The sequence below is a fragment of the Schistocerca serialis genome, chromosome 12, assembly GCF_023864345.2.
Source record: "Schistocerca serialis cubense isolate TAMUIC-IGC-003099 chromosome 12, iqSchSeri2.2, whole genome shotgun sequence".
Lineage (NCBI taxonomy): Eukaryota > Metazoa > Arthropoda > Insecta > Orthoptera > Acrididae > Schistocerca > Schistocerca serialis.
Genome location: NC_064649.1, coordinates 38,490,462 through 38,517,297, shown reverse-complemented (window position 1 = coordinate 38,517,297; position 26,836 = coordinate 38,490,462). Strand labels below are relative to the sequence as shown.

The 26,836-nt window shown below is 44.9% G+C and overlaps 1 protein-coding gene across 1 annotated transcript in view; it reads left to right on the top strand.

Annotated features, from left to right (window-relative positions):
• Positions 1-26,836, top strand: part of LOC126428050 (chaoptin) — a 251,465-nt gene that overhangs the window by 72,083 nt on the left and 152,546 nt on the right. Inside the window, exons 2-3 of the mRNA XM_050089927.1 lie at positions 14,024-14,351; positions 26,239-26,409. Coding sequence (XP_049945884.1) covers positions 14,024-14,351; positions 26,239-26,409 — 499 coding nt within the window. The remainder of the gene's footprint in view (positions 1-14,023; positions 14,352-26,238; positions 26,410-26,836) is intronic.

Here is a 26,836-nt window from a genome sequence, read left to right as displayed (position 1 = left end):
GTATCGAAGAGCACTGTCTGTAAAACAGAACTGATATTCCAGCTGGATTTGACGGTTTATTTGCCTTCAACTCTTTCATTGCTCTTCAGTGGCATCGATGCCTATTTCCATGTTTGTCTGAACGGGAGTTAGCAAGACAGTTAAACGATGGTATGCCTGTATGATCCCCCTGCTTGAATGGTGTTTTAAGCGCCAAATTTAAAACTTCAGCTTCCTTGTGGTGTCCTCTATCACCACACCAGAATCGTTACTGTGTGGGAGGATAGAAGCCATGTAGAGAAGTAATGTAGTACATGTAGCGCCAACGGACCGTACGATGCAATGTTTTATGTAATAGAAAATATAATAAAAAGAGATGTAAATTTCACAATTGTTCGCATTTAATTCGAAACTGCCTCTGCATTGCTCTGGTTTTGTTGAAGCTTCATCTGCACATTCACTGGCAAACAGGACACGCTTCTTGCCAGAAAAATTGTGTTACTCTCGCGTGATCACGTAAGCAACTGTTTGTGACGTCAGAGAATGTTGGGAAGCTCATGGCTTAGGACTGGCACGTGCGGGCTGGGAAGCCCCGCATTCACTACCTCACTGCAGGGGAAGCCTAGCGCAGGATTACACTCGGCACGCACTTGCAGGGCTGCCAACCTAGCGCCACTTCCGATGCTGTGTCCACCAGATTGTGCAGCACGTGAGCGCCATTAAGGATTCCGCCAGCAGCGTAATGAAGTTTTCACACGCCCTGTAAGCGAAGGTCCCATAGTTGCACACTCTTATGATAGTCACAATAAAAATACAGCTCCTGCCGATAAAAAAAGTGAATCAATAGTTGAGGCCTTCTTGGCTCGGCATGAAAGATACACTTTTCGGTGTTCATTCGTCTTAACGATTCCGTTCTTCAGCACGTTATTTCCGCATCTGAGCAAATTATTTTTGTCACGTACTGCTTCTAATGATCTCAAGAGGAAGATGCACTAGACTGTAAACGTTTTGCCGAGTGTGATGTCATTAGAAATGAAGATGTAGCTAAGTTGATGAATGATAGAGGAGAGAACCGACAATGATTACATCAGAGAAACTGCCCTGATATTATCTTTGGAGAATCTGCACGTTGATGGTCAGACGAGTATATAAGTCCAATATAAGCTTAGTATTTTAGTACAGATAACATTTTAAGTCTCAACCTCTCAACACTCACCTTGCGTAGTTTCAGTCGATAACGACCTGCTAGTAACAGAAGTAGACACAAATTCCCATACACCAAATGAAACGCCCTGTGTAAAATTCTTTGAGGTCCAAATGGATGTGCTGTTTTTCGTTGTTGTCTTGCTGTTTTTAAAAATACCGGGAATCCGATACATCGACAATGGAAGAAATATAGCTACCTTATGTCGATACATCGAAAAAATGGTGTCTATATCTCGATATATTGGGGGAGCAGGTGTAGACGTACCTGCATATAAAAATTTGGCTTATCATTGTAAATCGTCAGTTCTAGAGCTCTATGTTTAAGTACTAATTTATTATAAGATATTCTGTTCGTCAACAAGCTAGCAGCTCTTAGAGCAAGAACGATGCACGTTCACGTTCACTTTGCTAACAATGGTAAATGCATGCAAGTGGCACAGTGAAATGTGTTCGATGAGTCCGTCGTTGGGCTTCGTCACGTATTGGATTTGCCCGGAACACCTCATGTCGACTTCCCTGTTTTTTCATTTCTGCCAACACTAACGACCTAGCAGTCGTAGTGCCAAAATTACGCTACGAAGCTAAACGTTACAGTTTCTGTCAGCATTTCCCCTCACAAGTCTCCACCCATTGCAGCAAAGACCAGTCTTCTCATTCAGTTTTTTCTTCATCATTTTCATCAACCTTTTTGAAGAATGCCGATGTGAAGAATAGCACACTAGTTGCGTTAGATTTTTTTTTTAACACAACTGATGTGTTATTTATTCAAATTGGAAATCTTGTTATTCCATTCACACCGTTACTCATCCTCCCCTCCTCCCTTCCCTCCCCCCCCCCCCCCCCCCGATTGTAATCGGACTTGTTTTTTCGTGCCACATATACTTGCTTTACACAGTCGAAAGAGAAAGAGTGGGCATGATGAAAACTCACAAAATAGTGAGACTCCTTCACATAGTGAAAGCGAAATTATGTTCTACTAAAGCTTCGCTAGCACAACTTCAAATATTTAGCAAAACTTGTGGAAAAAAAATAAAAGAAAAGTATCACCGATCTATATCGATATTTTTTTGGAAAAATTATCGGTGCATGGATATTTTATCGGCAGCCCTAGTCTTCAGTCGGAAGACTGGCTCAATGCAGCTCTACACTGTACTTTATCTCCTGCAAGCCTGCTGCTCTGTGCGTTGCGGCGGCCTACACGTACGTCCACTTGAACGCGCTTACCGTCGTCACGTCTAGGTCAACCTCTACAGTTCTCATCCCCTTCACTTCCTTCCGTTACGAAATTGATAATTCTTTGATTCCTAAGGATCTCTCCTATCAACCGATTCCTTTGTTTTAGTTGTACCATAAATTTTTTTTCCACAGTTCTATTCAGTAATTTCCCATTTGTTACGCGATCTACCCATCTACTTTACAGCATTGTTCTGTGTGGCGGCATTTCAAAAGCTTTTATTCACTTTTTGTTTGAAATGCTTACGCTCACGTTTCGCTTCCATTCCTCGCGACGCTCCATAAAAATACCTCCAGAAAAGACTTCCTAAGTATTAAATGTATATTCGCTCTTAAAAATTTCTTTCTTTATCTTTTTTTTAAATTTTAGAAATGTTTTTCTTTCTATTAGCCGTCTTCTATTTTAAGTCCTCTGTACTTCAAGTATCATCAATCTAAATTTAAAAAATGGCTCTGGGCCCTATGGGACTTAACATCTGGGGTCATCAGAAAAAAAGTGAATCAATAGTTGAGGCCTTCTTGGCTCGGCATGAAAGATACACTTTTCGGTGTTCATTCGTCTTAACGATTCCATTCTTCAGCATGTTATTTCCGCATTTGAGCAAATTATTTTTGTCACGTACTGCTTCTAATGATCTCAAGAGGAAGATGCACTAGACTGTAAACGTTTTGCCGAGTGTGATGTCATTAGAAATGATGATGTAGCTAAGTTGAAGAATGATAGAGGAGAAACCGACAATGATTACATCAGAGGAACTGTCCTGATATTATCTTTGGAGAATCTGCACGTTGATGGTCAGACGAGTATATAAGTCCAATATAAGCTTAGTATTTTAGTACAGGTAACATTTTAAGTCTCAACTACTTAAACCTAACTAACCTAAGGACATTACACACATCCATGCCCGAGGCAGGATTCAAACCTGCAACCGTAGCGGTCGCGCGGTTCCAGAGTGAAGCGCCGAGAACCGCTCGGCCACCACGGTCGGCCTCTAAATAACAAACTCAACTTATTTTAAAGTGTGAATTTCTAACGTAATTCTCTCAGCAACATTTGATTTAATTCGACTATTTTCCGTTGCCATACTGCAGTTATAAGAGCCTACGAAAAAGGAGCAGCAGTTGAGCAGCGAGTACTACAGTGCTGTATCCCATCTCTGGTGTTATTCAGTCAGTACACTGAGCATTCAATAAAAGGAGAAATTTTAAGAGGGAATTGAAGCCAAAGAAGAGGAAATAAACTCTTCGAGGCTTACCAAAGCCATTGTGATTCTTTTAGGGATGGTAAGGGAATTGGAAGATCTGCTGAAAAGATTTTATACATATATGGGTTGGGTTGTTTGGGGGAAGAGACCAAACAGCGAGGTCATCGGTCTCATCAGAGTAGGTAAGGATGGGGAAGGAACTCGTCCGTGCCCTTTCGAAGGAACCATCCCGGCATTTGGCTGGAGCGATTTAGTGAAGATTTTGTGTGTGTGTGTGTGTGTGTGTGTGTGTGTGTGTGTGTGTGTGTGTGTGTGTGTGTGTGCGTGTGTGTGCGTGCGTGCGTGCGTGCGTGCAGGTGCATACGAAGCTCGAACTCTTATAGGGATCGGGGAGATTCCGCGAGTAATGGAACAAATGAGCAGGGCCACAACATCGGCAGTGTGTACTATAAGTTGAGAATTTGGGTCTGATGCGAGATGTGCTAGATCTGGCAATGGGATTGTGCAGACAACTGTGCCAGCATGGCTTAGTGACCAGGACGTCTGCCTAGTAAGCAGGCGGCCCGGGTTCGAAACTTGGTCCAGCACATATTTTTATCTTGCCCCATGGATATAAATCACTTTCCCACTGGCAATTAGCATCTTTAATTCCTTTGGGTCTTGATGCTTACTTAATTAGATAAGGGCAGCAAAATGAGGATGGGCGAACTAGATATGCCCTTAATATGTAGGCTGACGAAAGCTAGAAAAAGAATATAAATTTTAGTGTTGGGGAGCTGTTCCTGTAGGTACTTGCGTGGAACGTTGAGTCATACGGTAGTGAAACGTGGACTATAAACAGTTTAAAAGTTAAGAGAGGAGAAGCTTTTGAAAATTAGACGGATACATTGAATAATTAATGAAGAGGAAACGAATCGAATTGATGAGACAATCTATGTTTGCATAACTTGACTAAGTGACGATATCGGTTGAGAGGGCAAGTTAATATTGAGTCATTAACGAATCGTCATTTTGGTAATGGAAGAAAGTGTGTGGGGTAAAAGTTTTGGGGACCAAGGCTTGAATACAGTAAGCAGATTCAGAAGGACGTAGATTGCAGAAGTTAGGCAGAGATGAAGAAGCTTGCAGAGAGTAGAGTAGAGCGGAGAGCTGCATCAAACTATTCTACAGATTGAAGACCTCGCCAGCAAGAATTTAACCAATGTCATAATTGTATCATCCCGCCTATTATCACAAACTTCAGTATAATAATTACAGAAGCTGTAATTAAATATTTAATGTTACCAAGCAGATTAGTCTATTCATAAAAAATAACGAAAAGAAAACTTATTGCTAACCTTTCTTTAGAGAACGTTATTTCGCTTATAAAACAAAGTGATCTTTCAAATTTTTATACTGGACAAGTTAATTTCACTAAACTATATTTGAAATGCAGTTCAGGACCAAAGTATTGTATGTGACTTCTTGTCCCGCCGATGTAAATCTCTCCTATATGGCCGGCCGCTGTGGCGAGCGGTTCTGGGCGCTTCATTCCGGCACCGCGCTGCTGCTACGGTCGCAGGTTCGAATCCTGCCTCGGGAATGGATGTTTGTGATGTCTTCAGGTTAGTTAGGTTTAAGTAGTTCTAAGTCTACGGGACTGATGACCTCAGATGTTAAGTCCCATAGTGCTCAGAGCCATTTGAACCATTTTTTATCCTTTATGCTGTCAGGATACCGACGGCCTTTAATGACTTACTCGATACCTCGCAGTTCGTCGATGTTTTTGTACTACCTGATGCAAGTAATTAAATTGTACGAGTTGCTGGATAACCCTTTTGTATTCCGGAGAGGATCCAGACACTTGTCCTGCTCAATATTTTTAATTGTTCCATCTCTCTTCTGTATTTTAATATCAGAATGTGTGTATTTTGTGTGCGTGTGCCTGCCTGTGTGTGTGTGTGTGTGTGTGTGTGTGTGTGTGTGTGTGTGTGTGTGTGTGTGTATATGCGGGCGCCCGCGAATTTTTTGGGCTGTTAGTTATTAAGGATCAGAAATTCTTTAATTCTTGTTGGTTTTACTCACAATTATCTCGGCACAGTAAGCACAGCCAGTCAGGACCTATATTCTGTATGGTTTACGAGTGGCCCTAACAGTAAAAGTGGGCTCGGTATTGCTGTTTCCCCGCATCTACCACAACGAATTACATGCCAAAATTTTCTGTACGTCTCTATGGCAATGCCTAAGCGTTGTTGCAGCTCTGTATAACGACTTTCTTACACCCATCCTCCATTTGCGCTTTTTAGTTGGAACTTGGCACCAGTAGCACCGGCTGTGAGGACTATTTACTCACCATGTAAAGTACAGCTGTTGTGCGTCTAGACAAATATGTCCCTGTAGGGTGTGTAGCTGTTATGCACCAAATCAAACATATGCCAGCGTATAAAGTGCAGCAGTTGTGTGCTCAGTCAAACACGCCGCTGTACAAAGTATGGCTGTCGTGATCCAAATCAAACATATCAGCATATGGAGTATAGCTGTCGTGCACCCAGTGGTACTCATCGTGGTACGATGCACAGCTATCTTACAACGGATTAAACATACTACCACCATACGAAATATTGCTATTGCAGTGTCCGTGTCATCCGCCTGCTACATCGGCATCCTGCATAACAGAACAGAGATGCGGGATGCCTTCATCACAGCGAGTGGAACCACCGCGGCCACTGCCGTTGACGGAAACAGGACCTCGTGTCTCAGCCAACGGCCGCCAGGTCCCGCTACCCGAGCACCGCGGAACGAGAGCAACACCAGAGGTCGCGATCAACAAGCAGACTATTTTCCTGCGCCACACACGTGATCGAAAATAGTCCCAGAAGATCCACCCGCCAACCGGCCTTATAAGCCGGCCAGGAGGCAGTATGATACGCCTCCCAGACTCGTAGGGATCTGCCATCACTGCCGCGACATCCACGCGCCTCGTCTGCTGGTAGTCACGGATCGTCAGGAGTGGTAGCTCCGGACTGTGACTCAACAATGTCGTGGAACGGTGGTCTGGACTCCCTGGACAGCTTTGCGGTAATTCCGTACCGACCACTCTCTAGTAGTTTTGTTTTCGTCTTTTATTTGGTAGACTTTCTCAAGCGACAGGCTTGTGAGGAAAACTTTTAATTTTGATATTCTTCTGTTATAAGATCCGACGTGGGATCCATACTCCGTTTTTGGCGTAAATTGTTTTGTTTCGACTACTTTGTCAACATCAGCAATGTCCCTGTTTACGGATTTTTCCCAATAAAAAACAGATTAGGGGTTTTGTCCCTGCTACCGCAGATATAGTAGCTATCATCGAATCTATCAAATACAAGGATTGGACAAAAATATGGAAACGGCGCGAGAAACGCATGGTTGAACATAAATGCAATTGCTAACCAAACCTCCAGTTGGCGCTGTTGTATTTAACCACGAACGGCACCTACGCAATGGCCTCAATACGTTGCAAGTGTGAGTCGTGGTCAGAACAGTGTTCTATGTAGTTAAAATCTTCTGAGTTATTAGGCCGCGTCATGTTTCTTCTAAAATGATCGACGTTTCGACCCCTCTGCTGGGATCTTCCTCAGGATCTTCTGGTGTCGACTACTGCTGGAACACTGTTAGAGACGAGTGTCGCGTCCTCTTATAAAGCGGGAGTTTTCACACGTTTGTGTTGGAGAAGTGACAGTATTGGTTAAAATTCATCTGGCTACCATTGGCGGGCCATAGTCATAGGCTAATATTCCCGCTCTGATGCAGAAGAAGGGGCATCGGTAGCTCCTGTGGAAACCATTGGCGGCCCATCGTCATTGGACAGAAAGGCACTATTCCACACTTATGTTGGAGAAGGGTTATTGGTTGAAATGCCTGCTACCGCTATTGGTTGGTCGTCATCAGTTTCCAATGACGATGGGCCGCCAATGGTATCCACAGGAGATGAGCTACCAACGCCCCTTCTTCTGAATCAGAGCGGGAATATTAGCCAATGACTATGGCCCACCAATGGTAGCCATATGAATTTTAACCAATACTATCACTTCTCCAACATGAACGCGTGAAATCTCCCCCTTTATAAGAGGACGCGACACTCGTCTCTGACAGTGTTCTAGCAGTAGTGGACACCAGAAGATCCTGAGGAAGATCCCAGCAGAGGGGTCGAAACGTCGATCATTTTAGTACAAGCATGACACGGCCAAATAACCCAGAAGATTTTAACTTCAGTGACAACGGCCACGAAAGCCTGCAGACTTACATTGTGTTCTATGTAGTTGTGAGAGCATTCTGTCGGAGCTAAGTGAATTCGAAGATGGACAAACTTTTTATGCTGGTATGATGGGTACTTTCGTAGCAAAAGGTAGCTGTACTGTTCAGTGTTCAAGAGCCACCATACTGAAGATTTATATGGCATACAGTGAAACCGGAAAACTTTTCCGCTATCTCCCGACTTGGGCGTTGACAGACGTTCACTGAAAAGGATTGTGACGAAAAATAAGAACACAAGTCATGAACTGAATGTCGCGCTTTTTGCAGGGGGCGTTCGCATGGAGTAATTTGCCACGTCAAGTTCAGTGCAAGCAATGAGTTAACAGAAACACGGGTGGGGACTGCGTCACGCAATCATAGGGAGCTGTCATTACGTCACAAATCCCACCCCGACGCTCACAATGGCGTGCCGATGCCCCGAACGCTGGGGATATCCATCGATCCTTGTGCTTGTATCCCAAATAGCACCTGGCGCGCTGATTGTATGGAGATGTGTGCCAAAGCCATAAAACCTGGACCATGGAGCATGGAGAATGTCATTTGGTGGGATGGATCTTGTTGCACTGTTTTCAACTTCTGGCCAAGTTTACGTCTCAAGAGAGAAATGTGGCGGGGGCGGTCATATTTTGGGCAGCTATATCGTGGTATTCCAGGGCCGCGTGGTTGCTATGCAAGGACGCATTAATGCTAAGAATTGTGTGAGCACTTTGGCTGATAAGTTCCATCCCTTTGTACAGTGTTTGTTCCGCAATGGTGATGCTGAGTTCCAAGACGACAACGCCCCTGTCCACACAGCTCGCATTCTCCAGGACTCGTTTTTTGAGGACCAGGATGAACTGTCGCCTCTCCCCTGGCCACTACAGTCACCAGATCTCAATATTATCGAGCCTCTGTGGTCTATTTTGGAGAGAAGGGCGCATGATCGGTATCTACCTCCATTATCGTTACCTAAACTTGCCATTATTTTGCAGGAAAGCTGAATGAGATTCCTTTGCAAACCTCACAGGACGAGTATTTATGTATTCCGAGACGACTGGAAGCGGTTTCCAATGCCAACACTTTTCGTTTATCGTATTAGACATGGTAATCTGTCGTGTTTGTGGTGAGTCCATGTTTTCGTCCAATCACTTTAAACCACAATACAAAGTATAGCTGTCGTCCACCCAATAAAAGGTATCGCCATATGAAGTATAGCTGTCTAGCACCCAGTCAAAGATATCACTGTACAAAGTATATCTGTCCTGTACCTGATCGGACATATCACAGAGAAGGTACAGCTGGCGTGCACTTAATGATACACATCGGCATTTAACATATAGCTGCCCTGTACTCAATCAAACAATTCACCAAACAAGGACTGACTGTCATGCTCCCAATCAAAGGCACCACTCTACGAAGTGTAGCTGTTGTGCAACTTGTAACTCCGAAAATGCAAGTAAAATACCTTCTGCACCATACAGAATTTTTCACCGTTTGTATCCGTTGATAACTTGTACTGTACTTCTAATTCTGACTCTGTGGCCGGCCGTAGTGGCCGAGCGGTTCTAGGCGCTACAGTCTGGAACCGCGCGACCGCTACGGTCGCAGGTTCGAATCCTGCCTCGGGCATGGATGTGTGTGATGTCCTTAGGTTAGTTAGGTTTAAGTAGTTCTAAGTTCCAGGGGATTGATGACCTCAGAAGTTAAGTCCCATAGTGCTCAGAGCCATTTGAACCATTTGCAAGCAGAGAGGAAGCGGAACAGCAGAGTCAGAAAAGTGTGTTTGTTGCGCAGGCCCGCAGACGCGGTGTGCAGCTATGCTCGTGCCAGTGTAGGCGCGTCTACTTCGTTAACCCGTGAGTATTGAGAGCTCGGTAGGAGCGAACAGAGGAAGGAAAGCTGGAATTCTAGCTATTACTTGTCCCATAATTATCGGGGGCTCTGCAGACAGCTCGTGGTTCTCAACCAGCAGCAGCAACAGCGGTAGCAGCTCAGCACTGTTGGCAGCTACATTCTTCATCGCCCGCACAGCTACAACATCGTAAAACTATTAAGTGACAAAGTATAACCAATACAGTAAAGGCACTACCGAGTGGCATATCTTTCACAGTTTTCGACTAACTTTCATGAGTAATAACCGACTTGAGGCATTATTACGAGTCAAGGTCCATTTCCTTTCCATGCAATGACGAATGTCGTAAAAATATGAAAACTGATTTACTACCTACAGCCAGTTTTGTTTGTTTGCGAATGGATTCAATCCAAATTTTGCTGCCTCAGTAACTGTTCATTCTTGTATTGCGTAGCAGAGGCCTAACTAGTTTACAGTTTTGAGTATTAACTTCAGTCACTTAAAGTAACGTAAAATTTCGCTAGCAAAACTAATAACTAAAAATACAGCACAAATTAAGAGTGCGGAATTTCATTTATTCTGTATTTAGCTTAGCGAGTGACTTCTGCTGTCTTAGTATGTATTTTATTGTTGTTATATTAAAATTAAAATCAGTTGCTCATTTGCCTAAAGTAAATTCAATTCAGTCTTTCAAAAATCAAAAGTAAATTGCTTTCCTTTTTCTAAATTTTGCATTTATTTACGCTGAGTTTACTTCAAATAATTTTTTTATGTAAATACGTTTAAATTACAGACAGTCATTTAATTAACAAACAACTTCATTTAACTTTGCTTTCGAAATATAGTATTTCAGAATAAGTAACTGCCTCTCAGTGCTCTCGTGAACTGTTGTGTTGAGGGAAAGCGTGACAATCTTCTGTTGCCACGCCAGTCATTATTTGCTTAATTTTCTTTACTATTATCTATCTTAGGACTCTGGATATTTGCCCTAGTACGCTGGTGACCATTTAATTATACCTTTTTTGGTAGTATTTTTTGTATTAGTGTTTTTTGAACAAAAAATATTACGTGTTACCCTTTCCCCGCTGCGTTGGCCGTGAGTGACGTTGGAACTTAAATAGTGGCAACTATTTATTCACAACCGATACAAAAGACTTACATGTTTGCACCTGTTACTGTCCTTCAAAGTAGTAACCAGCGTTGGGTGGAACCCGTTGCCAGCGATGTGGAAGGCGTAGTATACCGTTAGCAGAGTCTGTTCTGTTGACAGTGCGAATGGAGCGGTCTACTGCCTGTCGAATCTCTGGAACAATTCTGGGGCGAATGCCACGAAGTGGTTCCTTCATCTTCGGAATCAAATCAAAGTAACAAGGACTTACGTCCGGGGAGTATGGTGGACGGTACAGTACTTCCCGGTCCCATCGACCGAACAGAGCAGCCACAGCCTGCTCTGTATGCGCCCGCGCATTATCGTGCAAAATGATGGGTGGATTGCGCAGAAAGTGTCCCCGCTTCTTTCGCAAAGCTGGTCCAGGTGATGCTCCAACAACGAATAGTAATACTGTGCATTGACGGTCTGCCGTGGAGGAACATAATGCGTTAGGATAACACCATCACAGTCGTACACGAGAATCGCCATAACTTTCACCATACTGGGGCTCTGACGCACTTTCGACTTTCGCGGCGACCCATAATGACACCGTTCGTTGGACTGGCGTTTCAGTTTTGGCTTCCTGGCATTCGCATCAGAACTGTTCCAGAGATTCCACAGGCGGCAGACCGCTCCATTCGCACCATCAACAGAACAGACTCTGCTAACAGTATACTACGGCTTCCACATCGCTGGCAACAGGATCTACGCAACGCTGGTGACTACTTTGAAGGACAGTAACAGGTGCAAACATGTATCTCTTTTGTACAGGTTGTGAATAAATAGTTGTCACTATTTAAGTTCCAGTCCTCATATTATCAGTAATTAGATTAGGCTTAGAATAGACTCTTTCTTCAGAAAGGTCTGTTGTGCAATTCCCTCCTACTAAGCGGCATTATTTTCGTTCGTTAACGATAGCTTTACTCACTGTAAAACTTCATTAGGCGATCACCCAATGCAACAGGCTGATTACGAAGGGGGAGGATATAAACTAATCATACTTTATACAATATTTGGTGTAACTATTGTGCTCTCAAAAATGTCACCTTAAGAAGTGAATCTGTCGATCACCAAATCAAAGATATCACCATACAAAGCATAGCAGTCCAGCACCCAATCGAACATGTTGCCAAGCAATGTATAGCTGCCTCGTATCTGATCGGACATACGTCAAACAAATGAAGGCTGTCTTGTGTCCATTCCAACATGTGACTGTACGAGATGTACACTACTGGCCATTAAAATTGCTACACCACCAAGATGACGTGCTACAGACCCGAAATTTAACTGACATGAAGAAGATGCTGTGATATGCAAATGATTAGCTTTTCAGAGCATTCACACAAGGTTGGCGTCGGTGGTGACACCTACCACGTGCTGACATGAGGAAAGTTTCCAACCGATTTCTCATACACAAACAGCAGTTGACCGGCGTTGCCTGGTGAAACGTTGTTGTGATGTCTCGTGTAAGTAGAAGAAATCCCTACCATCACGTTCCCAACTTTGATAGAGGTCGCATTGTAGCCTATCGCGATTGCGGTTTATCGTATCGCGACATTGCTCCTCGCGTTGGTCGAGATCCAATGACTGTTAGCAGAACATGGAATCGATGGGTTTAGGAGGGTAATACGGAACACAATGCTGGATCCCACCGGCCTCGTATCACTAGCAGTCGAGATGACAGGCATCTTATCCACATGGTTGGTTGGTTGGTTGGTTTGGGGAAGGAGACCAGACAGTGTGGTCATCGGTCTCATCGGATTAGGGAAGGATTGGGAAGGAAGTCGGCCGTGCCCTTTCAGAGGAACCATCCCGGCATTTGCCTGGAGTGATTTAGGGAAATCACGGAAAACCTAAATCAGGATGGCCGGACGCGGGATTGAACCGTCGTCCTCCCGAATGCGAGTCCAGTGTCTAACTTATCCACATGGCTGTAACGGATCGTGCAGCCACGTCTCTGAGTCAACAGATGGGGACGTTTGCAAGACAACAACCATCTGCACGAACAGTTCGACGACGTTTGCAGCAGAATGGACTATCAGCTCGGAGACCATGGCTGCGGTTACGCTTGACGCTGCATCACAGATAGGAGCGCCTGCGAAGGTGTATTTAACGACGAACCTGGGTGCACGAATGGGAAAACGTCATTTTTTCGGATGAATCCTGGTTCTGTTTACAGCATCATGATGGACGCATCCGTGTTTGGCGACATCGCGGTGAACGCACGTTGGAGGCGTGTATTCGTCATCGCCATACTGGCGTTTCTCCAGGTTTGATGGTACGGGGTGGCATTGGTTACACTTCTCGGTCACCTCTTGTTCGCATTGACGACACTTTGAACAGTGGACGTTACATTTCAGATGTGTTACGACCCGTGGCTCTATCCTTCATTCGATCCCTCCGAAATCCTGCATTTCAGCAGGATAATGCACGACGGCATGTTGCAGGTCCTGTACGGGCCTTTCTGGATACAGAAAATGTTCGACTGCAGCCCTGGCCAGCACATTCTTCAGATCTCTCACCAATTGAAAACGTCTGGTCAATGGTGGCCTAGCAACTGGCTCGTCACAATACGCCAGTAACTACTCTCGATGAACTGTGGTATCGTGTTGGAGCTGCATGGGCAGCTGTACCTGTACACGCCATCCACGTTCTGCGTATCAAGGCCGTTATTACGGCCAGAGGTGGTTGTTCTGGGTACTGATTTCTCAGGTTCTGTGCACCCAAATTGCGTGAAAATGTAATCACATGTCAGTTCTAGTACAATATATTTGTCCAATGAATATCCGTTTATCATCTGCATTTCTTCTTGGTGTAGCAATTGTAATGGCCAGTAGTGTAGTTGTCACTATTGAAGTTCCAACAAAGCATCGTCGTCCAGCACCCAATCGAACATGTTGCCAAGCAAGGTATAGCTGCCTCGTGTCTGATCGGTCATATGTCAAACAAGTGATGGCAGTCTTGTGTCGATTCCAACATATACTGTACGAGATGTAGTTGTTACGCACCCTGTCAAGCACACTGCGATGCGAGCCACAGCTGAGTGAACCCAGCCTACCTGTGGAGCACGCGACCAGTCACACGACCGCAGCTGCCGAGCGCCTTACAGTGTAACGCACGCGGCCGCCACCTCTGGGCTGCCCGCAGAGCCTAGGCGCCGTGCTGCGCTTCGGCTACGCGATGGTGGCGCTGTCGCTGGTGCTGATGGTGTGGGCGTCGCTGGCGGGCGCCCGCGAGTCCGGCGCCGCCCACCACCACCACTACTCGGCGCCCGCGGCCGCCCACTCGTACCCGCCCTGCTACTTCAACCCGCTGTGCTCGTGCTCCAAGGCCGTGCCCGACCTGGGCATCGTCGCCTGCCGCGGCGTGCCCCTGCCCAGGGTGCCGCCGCCGCTCAACGCCTCCAAGCTCTTCACGCTCCACCTCAGCCGCAACGGGCTGCGCGGCCTCGAGCCCTACTTCCTGCAGGGCACAGGTGAGTCCCCGATCTCTTCTGTTTCCTCTTGCACCTCAACCGCACTAACCGAGGTAGATTGGAGGTCAACATTCTGCATCGCACTGGACAGTTCCCACCAGAACTCTATTCCCTCTTCCAATCACTGTTGTTCTTTGTGATACTTCTACATCTATGAGGGCAGTTTAATAAGTAATGCAACACATTTTTTTTCTGAAACAGGGGTTGTTCTATTCAGCATTGAAACACACCAGGTTATTCCCCAATCTTTTAGCTATACAACACTATTTTTCAACGTAATCTCCTTTCAATGCTACGGCCTTACGCCACCTTGAAATGAGTGCCTGTATGCCTGCACGGTACCATTCCACTGGTCGATGTCGGAGCCAACGTCGTACTGCATCAGTAACTTCATCATCCGCGTAGTGCCTCCCACGGATTGCGTCCTTCATTGGGCCAAACATATGGAAATCCGACGGTGCGAGATCGGGGCTGTAGGGTGCATGAGGAAGAACAGTCCACTGAAGTTTTGTGAGCTCCTCTCGGGTGCGAAGACTTGTGTGAGGTCTTGCGTTGTCATGAAGAAGGAGAAGTTCGTTCGGATTTTTGTGCCTACGAACACGCTGAAGTCGTTTCTTCAATTTCTGAAGAGTAGCACGATACACTTCAGTGTTGATCGTTTGACCATGGGGAAGGACATCGAACAGAATAACCCCTTCAGCGTCCCAGAAGACTGTAACCATGACTTTACCGGCTGAGGGTATGGCTTTAAACTTTTTCTTGGTAGGGGAGTGGGTGTGGCGCCACTCCATTGATTGCCGTTTTGTTTCAGGTTCGAAGTGATGAACCCATGTTTCATCGCCTGTAACAATCTTTGACAAGAAATTGTCACCCTCAGCCACATGACGAGCAAGCAATTCCGCACAGATGGTTCTCCTTTGCTCTTTATGGTGTTCGGTTAGACAACGAGGGACCCAGCGGGAACAAACCTTTGAATATCCCAACTGGTGAACAATTGTGACAGCACTACCAACAGAGATGTCAAGTTGAGCACTGAGTTGTTTGATGGTGATCCGTCGATCATCTCGAACGAGTGTGTTCGCACGCTCCGCCATTGCAGGAGTCACAGCTGTGCACGGCCGGCCCGCACGCTAGAGATCAGACAGTCTTTGTTTCACCTTGCGGCGATGATGACACACGCTTTGCCCAACGACTCACCGTGCTTTTGTCCACTGCCAGATCACCGTACACATTCTGCAAGCGCCTATGAATATCTGAGGTGCCCTGGTTTTCCGCCAAAACAAACTCGATGACTGCCCATTGTTTGCAACGCACATCCGTTACAGACGACATTTTAACAGCTCCGTACAGCACTGCCACCTGTCGGAAGTCAATGAAACTATACGAGACGAAGCGTGAATGTTTGAAAATATTCCACAAGAAATTTCCGGTTTTTTCAACCAAAATTGGCCGAGAAAAAAAATGTGTTGCATTACTTATTGAACTGCCCTCGTATATCTACATTTATACTCCGCAAGCCACGCAACGGTGTGTGGCGGAGGGCACTTTACGTGCCACTGTCATTACCTCCCTTTCCTGTTCCAGTCCCGTACGGTTCGCGGGAAGAACGCCTGCCGGAAAGCCTCCGTGCGAGCTCGAATCTCTCTAATTTTTACATTAGTGATCTCCTCGGGAGGTATAAGTAGGGGGAAGCAATATATTCGATACCTCATCCAGAAACGCACCCTCTCGAAACCTGGACAGCAAGCTACACCGCGATGCAGAGCGCCTCTCTTGCAGAGTCTGCCACTTGAGTTTGCTAAACATCTCCGTAACGCTATCACGCTTACCAAATAACCCTGTGACGAAACGCGCCGCTCTTCTTTGGATCTTCTCTATCTCATCTGTCAAACCGTCCTGCTACAGATCCCACACTGATGAGCAATAAGTATGGGTCGAACGAATGTTTTGTAAGCCACCTCCTTTGTTGATGGACTACATTTTCTAAGGACTCTCGTAATGAATCTCAACCTGGCACCTGCCTTACCAACAATTAATTTTATATGATCATTCCACTTCAAATCGTTCCGTACGCATACTCCCAGATATTTTACAGAAGTAACTGCTACCAGTGTTTGTTCCGCCATCATATAATCATACAATAAAGGATCCTTCTTTCTATGTATTCGCAATACATTACATTTGTCTATGTTAAGGGTCAGTTGCCACTCCCTGCACCATGTGCCTATCCGCTGCAGATCTTCCTGCATTTCCCTGCAATTTTTTTTATGCTGCAACTTCTCTATATGCTACAGCATCATCCGCTAAAAACCGCATGGAACTTCCGACACTATCTACTAGGTCATTTATAAAAAATGGCATCCGTCCATCCTTGAGGGATGATGGTGTAGCATGCTTGGTTCAGAGTCTGCAGCGTCTGCTGTGGCTAAAAAGTACCACTCGAGAGTGGCAGTCCCTACTGCAGTTTGGACATGTGAAATTTGAGGGACTTCGAACAGAAGCCGCTCTGTCTCTTCGCTTTGTCCTCTTCCTGATTTGTTCCTGTGTGCGCTAGTCCTCTGAGAGCTTCAAGCCGTGGTGCACAGTTACTCGCCACTTGATACGGTCATCTGCAATGCTTTCCCAGCGACCTGGATTGATTCTGGTCTTGGTCAGGTCTCTCTTGCAGACATCCTCGAAACGAAGATGCGGTCGTCCCACTGGCCTCACACCTTCCTGAAGTTCGCCGTACAGCAGCTGTTTCGGTATCCGTTCAGGATCCATGTGCCTGACATGTCCCAACCATCTTAGACGTCGATGACTCAGGAGTACAAAGATGCTGGTTGTGCTTGCACGATGAAAGACTTCGGTGTTGGGTACTCTATCTCTCCAAGAGATCTGAAGGATCTTCCGGAGACAGCGGAGATGGAAGCTGTTGAGTCGAGATTCATGCCTAGAAAGAGTTGTCCATGTCTCACAGCTATAGGGAAGGGTGCTTATAACACAAGCGTTGTAGACTTTTAATTTAGTTTTTGTGGTAAGCAGTCCGTTGTTCCATACTCTGTTTTTCAGTCTAGCCATGACAGATGATGCCTTTGCGAATCTGTTAGTAAGTTCAGTGTCCATGGACAAGTTGCTACATATTGTGGATCCCAAGTAGGTAAAGTCATCAACTGTCTGGAGAGGATTGCCATCAATGCTAATGGATGGAAGGTTGGTAGTGCTCTGCGCCATGATCTTAGTCTTTTGAAGGCTGATGAGTAGACCAAACTTTTCACAAGCATTTGATAATTTGTTGATTATATACTGCAGCTCATCTTCTGTGTCCGCTAATAGAGCTGCATCGTCCGCAAATAACAACTCACGGATAACAACTGTATTTACTTTGGTCTTGGCGTTGAGGCGAGCAATGTTGAAAAGATTTCCATCAGACCTCGTATGTAGATACACTCCCTCCTCACAGTCTTCAAAGCCAAATCTGAGTAGAAGGGAAAAGAAAATCCCAAATAACGTAGGAGCTAACACACACCCCTGTTTCACACCGCTATTAACAGGGAATGCTTCTGATGTTTTACCGTTGAAGCAAATTGTTGCTTGTGTTTTCTCATGGAAAGAGACAATTATCTGCAGTAGTTTAGGTGGGTTCAAATGGTTCAAATGGCTCTGAGCACTATGGGACTTAACATCTTAGGTCATCAGTCCCCTAGAACTTAGAACTACTTAAACCTAACTAACCTAAGGACATCACACACATCCATGCCCGAGGCAGGATTCGAACCTGCGACCGTAGCATTCCCGCGGTCCCGGACTGCAGCGCCTAGAACCGCACGGCCACCGCGGCCGGGTTTAGGTGGGCATCCAATCTTCTGCAACAGTTTGAAAAGCCCATTTCTGCTCACTAAATCAAACGCTTTAACAAGGTCAATGAAAGCAATATAAAGTGGCCTCTGCTGCTCACGAAATTTCTCTTGTAGCTGTCTTAAGGAGAAGATCATATCTACGGTTGATCGGCCGGGCCTGAAGCCACACTGAGATTCTGGGTAGATTCTGGAAGCTAAGACCTGTAATCGCATTAGGATGACTCTTGCATAAGCTTTCCCGGCTGCACTTAGTAATGAAATGCCTCTGTAATTGTTACAGTCACTTCTGTTTCCTGTCTCTTTATATAGAGTAACTATCCTCGAATTCCGCATACTCATCGGGACATAACCTTCTTCCCAGCTGGTTGTGATAAGTGAATATAAATGTTTGAGAAGGACAGACTTGTTATACTTAATAACCTCTGCAGGGATCCCATCTTCACCTGGGGCCTTTCCGTTAGCAAGAGAATCTATTTCCCTACTAAGTTCTTCCATAGTAGGCATTGCATCTAGTTCTTCCACAACTGGCATTTGTTTCATGGCGTCACATGCATCCTTGCTAACTTCATTCTCGGCTGCATACAACTCGAGGTAGTGTTCAACCCAGCGTTCCATCTGTTTGCCTTCATCAGTAATGACTTCATCCGTCTTGGACTTCAGAGGAGCTGTTTTTCTGACAGTTGGTCCAATTGCTTTCTTAATACCATCGTACATTGCCTTAGCATTCCCAGAGTCGGCCGCTTTCTGTATACCTGCACATAAATTCAGCCAGTAGTTATTTGCGCATCTCCTGGATGTTTGCTGTTTCCTGTTCCTTGCTTTTCGAAGGTCATCTCGAGTTCTTTCATTTGGGTTTCTTTTGTAAGCATGCAGGGCTTTCCGTTTAGCCTCAGTGACTGGTTACATTTCTTCCAAATTTTGCTTGTACCAGTCCTTATTTCTTTTTCCTTTTATTCCATAGGCCAATACTGCTGAGTTGTAGATTGCACCCGTGAGTTTTGCCCATTTCTTATCAACATTCCTTTCTGCTTGCACGTTTCCTGGGAAAGCACTTTCAAAATTACTGGCAAAATCCTGCTTTCTTTGTGTGTCATGAACATGATCTGTGTTGATACGGGGTTGACCTCTCGGTTTAGCGTGGTGACATTTCTTAGGAGTGAGCCTCAATGTGCACGCCACTAGGGCGTGGTCTGTGTTGCAATCAGCACTATGATAACTTCGTGTCAGTAGCACATTTTTGAGACCAGTACGCCTAGCTATGACTAAGTCAAATTGATGCCAGTGATGAGAGCGCGGTTGTCTCCAAGACACCTTGTGCTGATCCTTAAGCTGGAAATATGTGTTTGTGATATAGAGTCCATCCTGTAGCATCCTGGAGAGGTCATTTATATATATTGTGAAAAGCAGTGATCCCATAACACTCCACTGTGGCACGCCAGAGGTTACTTTAACGTCTGTAGACGTCACTCCATTGAGAACAACACGCTGTGTTCTGTTTGCTAAAAACTCTTCAGTCCAGCCACACAACTGGATATTCCGTAGGCTCTTACTTTGTTTATCAGGCGACGGTGCGGAATTGTATCTAACGCCTTCCGGAAGTCAAGCAAAATGGCATCTACCTGCCAGCTTGTATCTAATATTTTCTGCGTCTCATGAACAAATAAAGCGAGTTGGGTCTCACACGATCTCTGTTTCCTGCAGAGTAGATTCTGGGTTTCCAGAAATGACATGATACGCGAGCAAAAAAACATGTTCTAAAATTCTACAACAGATCGACGTCAGAGATATAGGTCTATAGTTTTGCGCATCTGCTCGACGACCCTTATTGACGACTGGGACTACCTGTGCTCTTTTCCAATCATTTGGAACCTTCCGTTCCTCTAGAGACTTGCGGTGCACGGCTGTTAGAAGGGAGGCAAGTTCTTTCGCGTACTCTGTGTAGAATGGAATTGGTATCCCGTCAGGTCCAATGGACTTTCCTTTGTTGAGTGATTTCATTTGTTTTTCTATTCCTTGGACACTTATTTCAATGTCAGCCAGTTTTTCGTTCGTACGATGATTTAGAGAAGGAACTGCAGTGCGGTCTTCCTCTGTTCATCCCCACCCCCTCCCGCCCCATCTCCACCCACATGGTGGTGGAGACTGTTGTCCTTTACCATATCTACATTTACCCTCTACCACAGCTGCACTGACCTGACTGGCTGGAGCACTGCTTGGCACAGGTGAGTCTCCAATCTCTATTTGCTCTTTCAGTAGCTGTTGTGGTTTATGAGGTCCTGTTCACACTGCACCTCAGCCTCCGTGGTGGAGCCCTGCCTCCTGCAGGACAGTGCTGTGTCTGCAGCAAACCTCCTCTGTTTGCTCTTCTAATCACTGTTGATGTTTATGGTACCCTTATTCAACGTCCACAATGGGCTGCACTGGCTGGAATCCTATTTGATGCAGGGCAGAGGTGAGACTCCGCCCAACTTTTCTATTTGCTCTTCCAATCATTACAGTGCTTTATGAGATATCTGTTCATCTTCCATCTCAGCAGAAACTGCTTGCATGAGATGAAGACCTATGTCCTTTCAGGGCACTGTTGAGACTCCACCCAACCTTCGCTCTTTGTTCTTCCAACAACTGCTGTGATATATGATAAGCCTCTTCTACATCTACATCTACATCCATACTCCGCAAGCCACCTGACGGTGTGTGGTGGAGGGTACCTTGAGTACCTCTATCGGTTCTTCCTTCTATTCCAGTCTCGTATTGTATGTGGAAGGAAAGATTGTCGGTATGCCTCTGCGTGGATTCTAATCTCTCTGATCATATCCTCATGGTCTCTTCACGAGATATACGTAGGAGGGAGCAATATACTGCTTGACTCCTCGGTGAAGGTATGTTCTCGAAACTTCAACAAAAGCCCGTACCGAGCTACTGAGTGTGTCTCTTGCAGAGTCTTCCACTGGAGTTTATCTATCATCTCCGTAACGCTTTCGCGATTACTAAATGATCCTATAACGAAGCGTGCAGCTCTCCGTTGGATCTTCTCTCTCTTCTACCAACCCTATCTGGTACGGATCCGACACCAATGAGCAGTATTCAAGCAGTGGGCGAACAAGTGTACTGTAACCTACTTCCTTTGTTTTCGGATACCATTTCCTTAGGATTCTTTCAATGAATCTCAGTCTGGCATTTGCTTTACCGACGATTAATTTTATATGGTCATTCCATTTTAAATCACTCCTAATGCCTACTCCCAGATAATTTGTGGAATTAACTACTTCCAGTTGCTGATCTGATATATTGTAGCTAAATGATAAAGAATCTTTCTTTCTATGTATTCGCAGCACATTACACTTGTCTATATTGAGATTCAATTGCCACTCCCTGCACCATGCGTCAATACGTCGCAGATCCTCCTGCATTTCAGTACAATTTTCCATTGTTACAACCTCTCGATATACTACAGCATCATCCGCAAAAAGTCTCAGTGAACTTCCGATGTCATCCATAAGTTCGTTTATGTATATTGTGAATAGCAACGGTCCTACGACACGCCCCTGCGGCTCACCTGAACTTACTCTTACTTCGGAAGACTTCTCTCTGTTGAGAATGACATGCTGCGTTCTGTTATCTAGGAACTCGTCAATCCAATCACACAATTAGTCTGATAGTCCATATGCTCTTACTTTGTTCATGAAACTACTGTGGGGAGTTGTATCAAACGCCTTGCGAAAGTCAAGAAACACGGCATCTGCCTGGGAACCCGTGTCTATGGCCCTCGGAGTCTCGTGAACGAATAGCGCGAGTTGGGTTTCACACAGTCGTCTTTCTCGAAACCCATGCTTCATCTGCAACCTCGGCTGAAACGGCCTCTGTGGACTGAAGCCCTATGTAATATGAGGCATTTGTGAGGCTCTACACAACCTTTCTATTTACTCTTGAAATCACTGTTGTGTTTCATGATACTTTTGTTCATCCTCGACCTTATTCGCAGTGACATGTGCATCCTGAAGTCCTACTTCCTACAGTGTGTTCAAAATGGTTCAAATGGCTCTGAGTACTATGGGACTTCACAGCTGAGGTCATCAGTCCCCTAGAACTTAGAACTACTTAAACCTAACTAACCTAAGGACATCACACACATCCATGCCCGAGGCAGGATTCGAACCTGCGACCGTAACGGTCGCGCCGTTCCAGACTGAAGCGCTCGGCCACTTCGACCGGCCTACAGTGTGTTGGTGAGTCCCTACCCATCCTTCAATCTCGGCTTTTCCTATCGCTTTTGTGCTTTTTGACGCATCTCTTCACCCTCCACCTCACGATTCCAGGAAAACGCATTCAAAAACATGTTCAGATCCATCATTTTGGTTAAGTTGCGTGGCTTTATCTCTTTTAATCACCCTTGTCTCTAATACATTTGGTGCAGGCCCCTAAGACCTAAGGCACCCTGGTCCAGAAAGGAACGAGTCGAAAATTGTAAGCGATAATCCTTCTGATATCCGTGACCGTGGAATATATGTACTGGCACTTGTTGTTTGCACGGGAGGCAGCTTTCAGAGTTGGTGAAATGGACCGAAACAAGAAAAAATTTTGCACTAAAAATGGGCTCTAAAACGCATAGCTTAAGTGCTGTGAGCACTTGTTCAATAGAGGAGACGTGTTTCATAGTAGCGTATATGAACAAGTGTTCATAGCTCTTCACATATCCATTTTAGAGTTCATGTTTACTCGACATGTTTTTTTTTTGTTTTGTTTTGCTCCACATGTCCACTTCTGGAAGTTATCTACGCTACAATCTTGGCAACCGCAGTCCCGATACATTTATTCCCCTGTCAAAGGCATCAGAACGATTTTAGCTTATGACTTTCGACTCGTTCGTTTCCGGATCAGGGTTCCTTAACCCAAGCTGATGCAGTTATCCTTCTTCATTATCCATGAAAGTTTCTAAATTCATCACGGAAACATACTGTATATACACGTACACTTACAGGCATAGCCGCCTATAACTTCGACCCTCTGTAGCGTCGTTGGATGACCTTTCTCGGCATGGATCTGTATCCTCGTTTTGTTCCTCAAGACATCTTCTACATCCCCTCGAAGCTAGTTGGCGTAATACTAAAACACCCTGTAGATCTTACTGTTATCATGCGATAAGTTGCGAAATTTTTGTTGTTTACATGATCATCCTTCACATATGTTGATTGTTATATTTTATGAAAATGTACTGTTAACCTTTGCACTGAGTTGACAAAAGTTATGAGATAGAGATGTGCACATATACAGATGGTGGTAGTATGGCTTACACAAGGAACAATATTCACGAAGACACATTTTTTTATAAATTGACAGCAACCATCAAAATCTTGGTTTCAGGTAAAACACAGTTTAAACAGTGTTTGAAAGACTTTTTGATAGGCAACTCCTTCTGCTTTATAGATGCACATCTTAAAAGTGACTTTTAGAACAGCTTAAGTGAAAGTGACTGTTAGATTTCAGCTTTGACTGTACTTGGTCGGAACAGTCCAGATTAAGTATTTTCTCTATGATAAATTTATTGAAAGTGCATTATGTTTCATTATGACAGTGCATTAAGTGTGTAATATTACTGTACTGTATTTATATTTTTTGACAATCTCCTGGCAAATGATCAGGGTAGTGTGTGTTATATACAAATGTTATAGGTTTTTTGTGTTATTCTTTCTGACTTGTCCCGCTCCCACGAGAATCATATTTGAGTCTACGGAACGAAAACTGAATCTACTCTATTCTAGTCCAATAACTGTTAATGTTGGAGCACTCCACAAGTACCACGTTCCTGTTCTCAGTCTCTGTCCCCCGTTTTATAATTTGGATTGCAAATGGCAGGGTCCAGATTCGTGTCCTGATGCATGAGTCACAGCACAGAACGTTACGTGACACACCGGTACAGGAGAAAAAAAGCGTACAGAACGTTTTTTGAATGCAGACTGTCGGTTTTTGGTAAGTGATATTTTCAGCACAACATGTTTTGGAACTATGTTAAGCAATTATCAAGTGCTTTAAAACTAGGAAACCAATCAATAAATCGCAATACATGTACTGACAACGACACGAAAAATATTCCTATCGTCCTTTGTTACAGTTACAGCACTGTGCCATTAGGCATCATCAAAAGTAAAAACTAGCAGTAAACATGTATTATCAAATAAAAAAAAACACTTCCTAGAACATTTCATTTTGGCGTGTTATACACTCACAGTTTTATACTAAAGGGAGCCGCTTTCACCTACCAAAGTTAACACTTTTCTGCAACGCAACGATGAGGGCACAAACCAACAAAACGAGAAAATCCGAAGAAATACGCAGTAATGCCATACTAGGGAATCATCTCATATAAATTAGCGAGGTTATTTAAGGGCAAGGGGATTGAAATTGCTTTCAGATCAGACTAAAGCGTAAGACTGGCACAGGGAAGTATTGGATGGCGAAGGTGGGAGTTTATGAAATAATGTCTCAGGATTGCAGATTAAGGGCGTGTGGCAAAAGGATAGAAACTTCAATAAGAAAGATAAAGGCTCATCGGCAGTGGCGAAGCATCTCGTAACATCAGAGACAGCATGAGGAAATTGCATGTTGAGGATAAGGGGTGGTTTTTGTCAGGTTTACAAAGGAATGCGACAGCATCTTAAATTAGAAAACAGAAGTGTCGAAGGGCCAATTTAGCAATGTCCTCCTTGGGAAGTTTTCACCAACTTATTCGAATTAGCGGCGTTGGGCTCAGGGTTTTCTGTTGGCCATTTCAGATGGGGACACTCGTTGCAACACAGGTGTGGTATTGGTTTTTGGGATATACTAGGACGGGACTTTTGATGTCCATAAGTTTTACGATAGTGAGTAGCACCGCCGGCGGCTGTGACATTTGCGTACTATTTTTGGTAAGTGAAAACACCTGCCTTTAGTTTCAAAATAAGCCCTGACACTATAACATGCCAAAATGAGACGTGATAGGGAAATTTTTGTATTTGACATTCCATGTTTGCTGCTGCATTTTACTTATAACTAATAGGAAAGAAGGTGTAGGATGTGATAGAATGTGTTATGGTCTTCATTAGTTTGGTGCAGCTCTCCATGCTACCCTATCCTGTGCAAGCTTCTTCATCTCCAAGTTCCTACTGCAAGCTACATACTTCTGAATCTGCTTAGTGCATTCATCTCTTGGTCTCCCTCTACGGTTTTTACCCTCCATGCTGCCCTCCAATACTAAATTTGTGATCCCTTGATGCCTCAGAACATGTCCTACCAACCAATCCCTTCTTCTAGTCGAGATGTGCCACAAATTCCTCTTCTCCCTAATGCTATTCAGTACCTCCTCATTGGCTACGTGATCGATCCATATAATCATGTTATAATAAAGAACGATATAAATATTTTTATACGGTTGTGAGTACGTGTAGTAATGCGATTTATTGATTGGGTTCCTTGTTTTATAGCAGCTGATAATAATAGAGCGTGGTGCCGAAACATGTGACAAAAAATCACACATTTCACTGCTGGTGGCGCAATATTCTCAGTGGTTTTCCACGTCCCGCTAGGTGAACACCGTGCTGGTCCCCCTACTCCTCCTCAGTTACACGACTCGCAGACAACTGAACGCGTTCGCACTATTCCATGGATTACACCAGATGCAGACAGCTGGGACACACTAATTCTGTTCCAGGGGTACAGGGTGGTGACAGGAAGGGCATCAGGCCAACCCTTAAAATTAACCTTGCCAAATCCGTTCTAACCATGACGACCCTGCGAAACGGCAGGGTAGGCACCAGCAAAAGAAAGAAGAAAGAAAGGCGTAATATTCTCAGTACTGGTTCATGAGACAGTTGTACGATGACTTCAGAAATAACCTGTCAGTTGTTGCTTATGCAGTACTTCTGGTCGGTGAGACGATGATTTCCTTTGAAACTGGGTCCACAGTCGTTAAGCATCACTGGACTCAGTTTTAAGGGAAACAAAATGTATAGTATCGAGCAGTAGCGTTACCATGTGCGGGGCGGACTGGTACACGACTGGTGCTGTGCTTGCAGGTCTGTACGGGCTGGAGATCACCCACAACGCGCTGGCGGAGATCCCGGACGAGGCGTTCATGGGACTGGAGCGCTCCATGTGGGAGCTGGACCTCAGCGACAACGAGCTGACGGCGGTCCCCAGCCGCGCCCTCAGGCACCTGCAGAAGCTGCGCAGGCTGGACCTCTCTGGTGAGTCTGCTCAGCATGTGGAGGTGCTTCTGGAGGCACTTCCAGCCATTCGATAAGAACGACGTAAGCGGGGGAAGGAAATAGCACATTGTGTTCCACAAGGTTCAGTCTTAGGTCCAGTATTGCTTCACAAATGCAGAGACTTCACAGGTCCAATTAAAAGCTCCTTTGAACAGCAGCAAGGAGTTCTTAACACTACATAGTGTTCTGATGACTTCGTTTACAAGTCATATAGATATTTGCTGACTGGACAAGAAATTAGTCAACCCTAGAGAAATCACTACCCGCATCATTTAATACTGCATAATACCGCCTCCAAACTTAATGACCACCTGGATTCGGTCAGGAAGTGAGTCCACAGTGTTGTGCAGGCACGTCGCATCCAGGGTAAGATAGTCGCTGAGGGAAAGAGCTCATTGCGAGAAAG